Source organism: Eucyclogobius newberryi, unplaced genomic scaffold, assembly GCF_026437365.1.
Source record: "Eucyclogobius newberryi isolate DKJ021-1_F unplaced genomic scaffold, fEucNew1.0.hap1 SCAF_80, whole genome shotgun sequence".
In the NCBI taxonomy this organism is placed as follows: Eukaryota; Metazoa; Chordata; class Actinopteri; order Gobiiformes; family Gobiidae; genus Eucyclogobius; species Eucyclogobius newberryi.
Window position 1 is genome coordinate 251,016 of NW_027316501.1, and position 11,021 is coordinate 262,036.

Sequence of the window (11,021 nt, forward strand, 5' to 3'; positions counted from 1 at the left end):
GGAGCACGAGGAGGAAGAACACGAGGAGGAAGAACACGAGGAGGAAGAACACGAGGAGGAAGAACACGAGGAGGAAGGACACGAGGAGGAAGGACACGAGGAGGAAGGACACGAAGAGGCAGGACACGAAGAGGAAGGACATGAAGAGGAAGGACACGAGGAGGAAGAACACGAGGAGGAAGGACACGAGGAGGAAGGACACGAGGAGGATGGACACGAGGAGCACGAGGAGGAAGAACACGAGGAGGAAGGACATAAAGAGGAAGAACATAAAGAGGAAGAACATAAAGAGGAAGGACATGAAGAGGAAGGACACGAGGAAGAAGAACACGAAGAGGAAGGACACGAGGAGGAAGGACACGAGGAGCACGAGGAGGAAGAACACGAGGAGGAAGAACACGAGGAGGAAGAACACGAGGAGGAAGGACACGAGGAGGAAGGACACGAGGAGGAAGGACACGAGGAGGCAGGACACGAAGAGGAAGGACACGAGGAGGAAGGACACGAGGAGGAAGGACACGAGGCGGAAGGACACGAGGAGGAAGGACACGAGGAGGAAGGACACGAGGAGGAAGGACACGAGGAGGAAGAACACGAGGAGGAAGAACACGAGGCGGAAGAACACGAGGAGGAAGAACACGAGGAGGAAGAACACGAGGAGGAAGAACACGAGGAGGAAGAACACGAGGAGGAAGGACATAAAGAGGAAGAACATAAAGAGGAAGAACATGAAGAGGAAGGACACGAGGAAGAAGAACACGAAGAGGAAGGACACGAGGAGGAAGGACACGAGGAGCACGAGGAGGAAGAACACGAGGAGGAAGAACACGAGGAGGAAGGACACGAGGAGGAAGAACACGAGGAGGAAGAACACGAGGAGCACGAGGAGGAAGAACACGAGGAGGAAGAACACGAGGAGGAAGGACACGAGGAGGAAGAACACGAGGAGGAAGAACACGAGGAGGAAGGACACGAGGAGGAAGGACACGAAGAGGCAGGACACGAAGAGGCAGGACACGAAGAGGAAGGACATGAAGAGGAAGGACACGAGGAAGAAGAACACGAAGAGGAAGGACACGAGGAGGAAGGACACGAGGAGCACGAGGAGGAAGAACACGAGGAGGAAGGACACGAGGAGGAAGGACACGAGGAGGAAGGACACGAGGGGGAAGAACACGAGGAGGAAGGACCTAAAGAGGAAGAACATAAAGAGGAAGGACATGAAGAGGAAGGACACGAGGAAGAAGAACACGAAGAGGAAGGACACGAGGAGGAAGGACACGAGGAGGAAGGACATAAAGAGGAAGAACATAAAGAGGAAGGACACGAAGAGGAAGGACACGAGGAGGAAGGACACGAGGAGCACGAGGAGGAAGAACACGAGGAGGAAGAACACGAGGAGGAAGGACACGAGGAGGAAGGACACGAGGAGGAAGGACACGAAGAGGAAGGACACGAGGAGGAAGGACACGAGGAGGAAGGACACGAGGAGGAAGGACACGAGGAGGAAGGACACGAGGAGGAAGGACACGAAGAGGCAGGACATGAAGAGGAAGGACACGAAGAGGAAGGACACGAGGAGGAAGAACACGAGGAGGAAGGACACGAGGAGGAAGGACACGAGGAGGAAGAACACGAGGAGCACGAGGAGGAAGAACACGAGGCGGAAGAACACGAGGAGGAAGGACACGAGGAGGAAGGACACGAGGAGGAAGGACACGAGGAGCACGAGGAGGAAGAACACGAGGAGGAAGGACACGAGGAGGCAGGACATGAAGAGGAAGGACACGAAGAGGAAGGACACGAGGAGGAAGAACACGAGGAGGAAGGACACGAGGAGGAAGGACACGAGGAGGAAGAACACGAGGAGCACGAGGAGGAAGAACACGAGGAGGAAGGACACGAGGAGGAAGGACACGAGGAGGAAGGACACGAGGAGGAAGGACATAAAGAGGAAGAACATAAAGAGGAAGGACATAAAGAGGAAGGACACGAGGAAGAAGAACACGAAGAGGAAGGACACGAGGAGGAAGGACACGAGGAGCACGAGGAGGAAGAACACGAGGAGGAAGGACACGAGGAGGAAGGACACGAGGAGGAAGGACACGAGGGGGAAGAACACGAGGAGGAAGGACCTAAAGAGGAAGAACATAAAGAGGAAGGACATGAAGAGGAAGGACACGAGGAAGAAGAACACGAAGAGGAAGGACACGAGGAGGAAGGACACGAGGAGGAAGGACATAAAGAGGAAGAACATAAAGAGGAAGGACACGAAGAGGAAGGACACGAGGAGGAAGGACACGAGGAGCACGAGGAGGAAGAACACGAGGAGGAAGAACACGAGGAGGAAGGACACGAGGAGGAAGGACACGAGGAGGAAGGACACGAAGAGGCAGGACACGAAGAGGAAGGACACGAGGAGGAAGGACACGAGGAGGAAGGACACGAGGAGGAAGGACACGAGGAGGAAGGACACGAGGAGGAAGGACACGAAGAGGCAGGACATGAAGAGGAAGGACACGAAGAGGAAGGACACGAGGAGGAAGAACACGAGGAGGAAGGACACGAGGAGGAAGGACACGAGGAGGAAGAACACGAGGAGCACGAGGAGGAAGAACACGAGGCGGAAGAACACGAGGAGGAAGGACACGAGGAGGAAGGACACGAGGAGGAAGGACACGAGGAGCACGAGGAGGAAGAACACGAGGAGGAAGGACACGAGGAGGCAGGACATGAAGAGGAAGGACACGAAGAGGAAGGACACGAGGAGGAAGAACACGAGGAGGAAGGACACGAGGAGGAAGGACACGAGGAGGAAGAACACGAGGAGCACGAGGAGGAAGAACACGAGGAGGAAGGACACGAGGAGGAAGGACACGAGGAGGAAGGACACGAGGAGGAAGGACATAAAGAGGAAGAACATAAAGAGGAAGGACATAAAGAGGAAGGACACGAGGAAGAAGAACACGAAGAGGAAGGACACGAGGAGGAAGGACACGAGGAGCACGAGGAGGAAGAACACGAGGAGGAAGGACACGAGGAGGAAGGACACGAGGAGGAAGGACACGAGGAGGAAGAACACGAGGAGGAAGGACACGAGGAGGAAGAACACGAGGAGGAAGAACACGAGGAGCACGAGGAGGAAGAACACGAGGAGGAAGGACACGAGGAGGAAGGACACGAGGAGGAAGGACACGAGGAGGAAGGACACGAGGAGGAAGGACATAAAGAGGAAGAACATAAAGAGGAAGGACATAAAGAGGAAGGACATGAAGAGGAAGGACACGAGGAAGAAGAACACGAAGAGGATGGACACGAGGAGGAAGGACACGAGGAGCACGAGGAGGAAGAACACGAGGAGGAAGAACACGAGGAGGAAGGACACGAGGAGGAAGGACACGAGGAGGAAGGACACGAGGAGGAAGAACACGAGGAGGAAGAACACGAGGAGCACGAGGAGGAAGAACACGAGGAGCACGAGGAGGAAGGACACGAGGAGGAAGGACACGAGGAGGAAGGACACGAGGAGGAAGGACACGAGGAGGAAGAACACGAGGAGGAAGGACATAAAGAGGAAGAACATAAAGAGGAAGGACACGAAGAGGAAGGACACGAGGAGGAAGGACACGAGGAGGACGAGGAGGAAGAACACGAGGAGGAAGAACACGAGGAGGAAGGACATAAAGAGGAAGAACATAAAGAGGAAGGACACGAGGAAGAAGAACACGAAGAGGAAGGACACGAGGAGGAAGGACACGAGGAGGACGAGGAGGAAGAACACGAGGAGGAAGGACACGAGGAGGAAGGACACGAGGAGGAAGGACACGAGGAGGAAGGACACGAGGAGGAAGGACACGAAGAGGCAGGACACGAAGAGGCAGGACACGAAGAGGAAGGACACGAGGAGGAAGGACACGAGGAGGAAGAACACGAGGAGCACGAGGAGGAAGAACACGAGGCAGAAGAACACGAGGAGGAAGGACACGAGGAGGAAGGACACGAGGAGGAAGGACACGAGGAGCACGAGGAGGAAGAACACGAGGAGGAAGAACACGAGGAGGAAGAACACGAGGAGGAAGGACACAAGGAGCACGAGGAGGAAGGACACGAGGAGCACGAGGAGGAAGAACACGAGGAGGAAGAACACGAGGAGGAAGAACACGAGGAGGAAGGACACAAGGAGCACGAGGAGGAAGAACACGAGGAGGAAGAACACGAGGAGGAAGGACATAAAGAGGAAGAACATAAAGAGGAAGGACACGAGGAAGAAGAACACGAAGAGGATGGACACGAGGAGGAAGGACACGAGGAGCACGAGGAGGAAGAACACGAGGAGGAAGAACACGAGGAGGAAGGACACGAGGAGGAAGGACACGAGGAGGAAGGACACGAGGAGGAAGAACACGAGGAGGAAGAACACGAGGAGCACGAGGAGGAAGAACACGAGGAGCACGAGGAGGAAGGACACGAGGAGGAAGGACACGAGGAGGAAGGACACGAGGAGGAAGGACACGAGGAGGAAGAACACGAGGAGGAAGGACATAAAGAGGAAGAACATAAAGAGGAAGGACACGAAGAGGAAGGACACGAGGAAGAAGAACACGAAGAGGAAGGACACGAGGAGGAAGGACACGAGGAGCACGAGGAGGAAGAACACGAGGAGGAAGAACACGAGGAGGAAGGACACGAGGAGGAAGGACACGAGGAGGAAGGACACGAGGAGGAAGGACACGAGGAGGAAGGACACGAGGAGCACGAGGAGGAAGAACACGAGGCGGAAGAACACGAGGAGGAAGAACACGAGGAGGAAGGACACGAGGAGGAAGGACACGAGGAGGAAGGACACGAGGAGGAAGGACACGAGGAGGAAGGATACGAAGAGGCAGGACACGAAGAGGAAGGACATGAAGAGGAAGGACATGAAGAAGAAGGACACGAGGAGGAAGGATACGAGGAGGAAGGATACGAAGAGGCAGGACACGAAGAGGAAGGACATGAAGAGGAAGGACATGAAGAGGAAGGACATGAAGAGGAAGGACACAAGGAGGAAGGACACGAGGAGGAAGGATACGAAGAGGAAGGACACCAGGAGGAAGGACACAAAGAGGAAGGACACGAAGAGGAAGGACACGAAGAGGAAGGACACAAAGAGGAAGGACACCAAGAGGAAGGACATGAAGAGGAAGGACACAAAGAGGAAGGACAGGAGGAGAAAGGACATGTAGAGGAAGGATACGAAGAGGAAGGACACCAGGAGGAAGGACACAAAGAGGAAGGACACGAAGAGGAAGGACATGAAGAGGAAGGACATGTAGAGGAAGGACATGAGGAGGAAGGACATGTAGAGGAAGGACATGAGGAACACGAGGAGGAAGGACATGTAGAGGAAGGACATGAGGAGGAAGGACATGTAGAGGAAGGACATGTAGAGGAAGGACATGTAGAGGAAGGACATGAGGAGGAAGGACATGAGGAACACGAGGAGGCAGTGCACACTGGGACCACCAGCACAGGAGTCCCACAGGGCTGTGTACGGTCTCCTCTGCTCTTCCAGTCAGAAAGTGACTTTGTGAAAAACCTTTTCTGATGAATGAGTCCGTGTAACAGCAGCATGTCTCCAGTAGAGGGCAGCATTTGACTGTGACTGTGCTGAGTGTTCCCATAGCAACTGTAACACCACAGACCTGGTTTAGTCCTGGTTTAGACCTGGTTTAGACCTGGTTTAGTCCTGGTTTAGTCCTGGTTTAGACCTGGTTTAGACCTGGTTTAGTCCTGGTTTAGTCCTGGTTTAGTCCTGGTTTAGACCTGGTTTAGTCCTGGTTTAGACCTGGTTTAGTCCTGGTTTAGACCTGGTTTAGTCCTGGTTTAGACCTGGTTTAGACCTGGTTTAGTCCTGGTTTAGTCCTGGTTTAGACCTGGTTTAGACCTGGTTTAGACCTGGTTTAGTCCTGGTTTAGACCTGGTTTAGTCCTGGTTTAGTCCTGGTTTAGTCCTGGTTTAGTCCGGGTCAGTCCGGGTCAGTCCGGGTCAGTCCGGGTCAGTCCGGGTCAGACCGGGTCAGTCCGGGTCAGTCCGGGTCAGTCCGGGTCAGTCCGGGTCAGACCGGGTCAGTCCGGGTCAGTCCGGGTCAGTCCGGGTCAGACCGGGTCAGTCCGGGTCAGTCCGGGTCAGTCCGGGTCAGTCCGGGTCAGACCTGGTTTAGTCCGGGTCAGTCCGGGTCAGTCCGGGTCAGTCCGGGTCAGACCGGGTCAGTCCGGGTCAGACCGGGTCAGTCCGGGTCAGTCCGGGTCAGACCGGGTCAGACCGGGTCAGTCCGGGTCAGTCCGGGTCAGACCGGGTCAGTCCGGGTCAGTCCGGGTCAGACCGGGTCAGACCTGGATGGTGTCCGACTGCAGCTCGGCCTCAGAATAAAGCCCCTTCATGAATCCAGAAGCTTTAATCACCTGAAACATCAGAACGTTTGGATTATTTTCATGATTAAAACGAGTGAGTTTCAGTGGAAGGAACAAAAAGAAGCTCAGATGTTTCTGATTATGGCTGTGACGTAACACACCACAGAAGAAGACACACAGCGGGTTTCCATGGCGACGCGGTACAGAAGCAGGAGGAGATGTTTACCTCAGTGAAGATGTCATGGAGGAACCTGAAAGGAGGTTTCCTCAGATACTTCTCACTCAGCTGAGGCTTCTTTATCACTCTGCCCAGGCTCTCCTGGGTCTTCTTCACCAGCGCCGCGTCCATGGCGCTCAGGAGGAGAAGGAGGCGCTCAGGAGGAGAAGGAGGCGCTCAGGAGGAGAAGGAGGCGCTCAGGAGGAGAAGGAGGCGCTGAGGAGGAGAAGGAGGCGCTCAGGAGGAGAAGGAGGCGCTGAGGAGGAGAAGGAGGCGCGGTGTCCGGGAGAGAGGCTCCTAAAGCCGGTGTGAGGAGCGCGACATGGCGGTGAACTGAACTGAACTGAAGCGTTGCTATGTCAATCCGCAATGGTCGTCAGGAGGACTGCGCATGCGCACGCGAGAGAGACTTTTTCTTCTTCGTTTCCAAAACAGCAAACGAGGCGCACTTCCGCCCCGCCCCCTGCTGTTGGAGAATGACCCAGTCTTCTGCTCTGTGTACTTGTACTTGTACTTGTACTTGTACTTGTACTTGAGATAAGAAAAGATAAGATAAGATATTCCTTTAATATCCACACAAACGGACATGTGGTTGTTGCAGTAGAAACAGGAGGAAAAGGACAGATTGTAAGAAGTTTCAAACACACTCTTAATAGAACTCTTATGAACAAAACAAACAAAAAAAACTCCTCTCATATCTTAATAGGGAATGGAGGGGGGAAATAAAATAAAACAAAATAGATAATAAAAATACAAAATGAAGATAAAAATAAGATAATAATAATAAAACAATGATAATAGAATGAAAAAAAAATTAAATAAAGTAAAAATAACTAGCACAAGACTAGGTAATACTATTAGCAGGTAAGAAAACCGTAAAAAAAACTAAATAGAAGACTCTTATTTACAGGTATTGCACATGGTTGATTCAGTATTGCACATGTTCAGGGCAGTGTTTGTTATAAAGTCTGACAGCAGCAGAAGGAAAGACCTACAAAACCTTTCCTTCAAACAGCGAGGGTGGATCACTTATAGGAAGTTTAAAAAGCACTCTTAATAGAAGAACTCTTATAAACAAAACTCTTATAAACAAAACTGTTATAGACAAAACCTCCCATTTCCTAATATGGAACAGAGGGAAATAAAAAGATAAAATAAAATAAAAACAGCTAGTGTAATACAAGATAATACTAATAATAATGGTAATATAAACACTCTATTGTGTCAGTGTTGCACATGGGTATGACAGTATTGCACATGGGTATGACAGTATTGCACATGGGTATGACAGTGTTGCACATAGGTATGTCAGTGTTGCACATGAGTAAGACAGTGTTGCACATGGGCATGGGTATATTAGTAGTGCACATGGGTATGACAGTATTGCACATGGGTTTGACAGTATTGCATATGGGTATGACAGTGTTGCACATGGGTATGACAGTGTTGCACATGAGTATGACAGTATTGCACATGGGTATATCAGTATTGCACATGGGTATGACAGTGTTGCACATGAGTATGACAGTATTTCACATGGGTATGTCAGTATTGCACATGGGTATGTCAGTATTGCACATGGGTATGACAGTATTGCACATGGGTATGACAGTATTGCATATGGGTATGACAGTGTTGCACATGAGTATGACAGTATTGCACATGGGTATGACAGTATTGCACATGGGTATGTCAGTATTGCACATGAGTATGACAGTATTGCACATGGGTATGTCAGTATTGCACATGGGCATGACAGTGTTGCACATGAGTATGACAGTATTGCACATGGGTATGTCAGTATTGCACAAGGGTATGTCAGTATTGTACATGGGTATGACAGTAATGCATATGGGTATGTCAGTATTGCACATGGGTATGACAGTGTTGCACATGGGTATGACAGTATTGCACATGGGTATGACAGTATTGCACATGGGTATGTCAGTATTGCACATGAGTTTGACAGTATTGCACATGGGTATGTCAGTATTGCACATGGGTATGACAGTATTGCACATGGGTATATCAGTATTGCACATGGGTATGTCAGTGTTGCACATGAGTATGACAGTATTTCACATGGGTATGACAGTATTGCACATGGGTATGGCAGTATTGCACATGGGTATGTCAGTGTTGCAAATGAGTATGACAGTATTGCACATGGGTAGGGTAGTATTGCACATGGGTATGACAGTATTGCACATGGGTATGTCAGTATTGCACATGGGTATGACAGTGTTGCACATGGGTATGACAGTGTTGCATATGGGTATGATGGTATTGCACATGGGTATGACAGTATTGCACATGGGTATGACAGTGTTGCACGTGAGTATGACAGTATTGCACATGGGTATGTCAGTATTGCACATGGGTATGACAGTATTGCACATGAGTATGATAGTATTGGACATGGGTATGACAGTATTGCACATGAGTATGACAGTATTTCACATGGGTATGTCAGTATTGCACATGGGTATGTCAGTATTGCACATGTTTATGACAGTATTGCACATGGGTATGACAGTATTGAACATGGGTATGTCAGTATTGCACATGGGTATGACAGTATTGCACATGGGTATGTCAGTATTGCACATGGGTATGACAGTGTTGCACATGAGTAAGACAGTATTGCACATGGGTATGTCAGTATTGCACATGGGTATGACAGTGTTGCACATGAGTATGACAGTATTGCACATGGGTATGTCAGTATTGCACATGGGTATGACAGTATTACACATAGGTATGTCAGTGTTGCACATGAGTATGACAGTATTGCACATGGGTATGACAGTATTGCACATGGGTATGTCAGTATTGGACATGGGTATGTCAGTATTGCACATGGGTATGACAGTGTTGCACGTGAGTATGACAGTATTGCACATGGGTATGTCAGTATTGCACATGGGTATGACAGTATTGCACATGAGTATGATAGTATTGGACATGGGTATGACAGTATTGCACATGAGTATGACAGTATTGCACATGGGTATGTCAGTATTGCACATGGGTATGTCAGTATTGCACATGTTTATGACAGTATTGCACATGGGTATGACAGTATTGAACATGGGTATGTCAGTATTGCACATGGGTATGACAGTATTGCACATGGGTATGTCAGTATTGCACATGGGTATGACAGTGTTGCACATGAGTAAGACAGTATTGCACATGGGTATGTCAGTATTGCACATGGGTATGACAGTGTTGCACATGAGTATGACAGTATTGCACATGGGTATGTCAGTATTGCACATGGGTATGACAGTATTGCACATAGGTATGTCAGTGTTGCACATGAGTATGACAGTATTGCACATGGGTATGACAGTATTGCACATGGGTATGTCAGTATTGGACATGGGTATGTCAGTATTGCACATGGGTATGACAGTGTTGCACATGAGTATGACAGTATTGCACATGAGTATGACAGTGTTTGTTGTAGAGTGTGACAGCAGCAGAAGGACAGACTGTGAAACGTCTCCTTCACACAGCGAGGGTGGATAAGTCACTGAAGCTGCTCTCCAGAGTGGATAGTGTCCTGCAGGGGACAGAGTGTCCTGCAGGGGACAGAGGGGACAGCTTTATACACTCTGAGGTGTGTCTTTAGAGCTTTATACACTGATGTGTGTCTTTAGAGCTTTATACACTCTGAGTTGTGTCTTCAGAGCTTTATAACACTCTGAGGTGTGTCTATAGAACTTTATAACAGGCAGATTGATCAAATGCCACTTGAATTTCATGAAATGTAAAATCTTGTTTCGTCGACATTATTTTGCCTGTTTTAAAGATTGTTCTTTCAGCTTCATGTTTTTTCAGTTTCCAAGATAATAATTTAGAAAATGTTGATCCACCATGACGAGGACAGTGGGGGAGGACAGTGGGGGAGGAGGACACTGGGGGTGGAGGGGGAGGACACTGGGGGATGACGCTGGAGGAGGACACTGGGGGAGGACAGTGGGGAAGGACACTGGGGAGGAGGGGGAGGACGCTGGGGGAGGACAGTGGGGGAGGATGCTGGGGGAGGACACTGGGGGAGGATGCTGGGGGAGGACACTGGGGGAGGACGCTGGGGGAGGACACTGGGGGAGGACACTGGGGATGACGCTGGGGGAGGACACTGGGGGAGGATGCTGGGGGAGGACACTGGGGGAGGACGCTGGGGGAGGACACTGGGGGAGGACAGTGGGGAAGGACACTGGGGAGGAGGGGGAGGACGCTGGGGGAGGACAGTGGGGGAGGATGCTGGGGGAGGACACTGGGGGAGGATGCTGGGGGAGGACAGTGGGGGAGGAGGGGGAGGACACTGGGGGAGGACGCTGGGGGAGGAGGGGGAGGACACTGGGGATGACGCTGGGGGAGGACACTGGGGGAGGAGGGGGAGG

At 50.9% G+C, this 11,021-nt stretch overlaps 1 protein-coding gene across 1 annotated transcript in view; it reads right to left on the reverse strand.

Moving 5' to 3' along the window:
- The window catches only part of traf3ip1 (TNF receptor-associated factor 3 interacting protein 1), a 48,180-nt gene extending 41,424 nt beyond the window's left edge, over window positions 1-6,756 (reverse strand). The window contains exons 1-2 of the mRNA XM_072437694.1: window positions 6,619-6,756; window positions 6,375-6,443 (exon numbers count right to left, since the gene is read on the reverse strand). Coding sequence (XP_072293795.1) covers window positions 6,375-6,443; window positions 6,619-6,741 — 192 coding nt within the window. The 5' untranslated portion in view covers window positions 6,742-6,756. The remainder of the gene's footprint in view (window positions 1-6,374; window positions 6,444-6,618) is intronic.
- Between the last annotated feature and the right edge of the window lie 4,265 nt (window positions 6,757-11,021).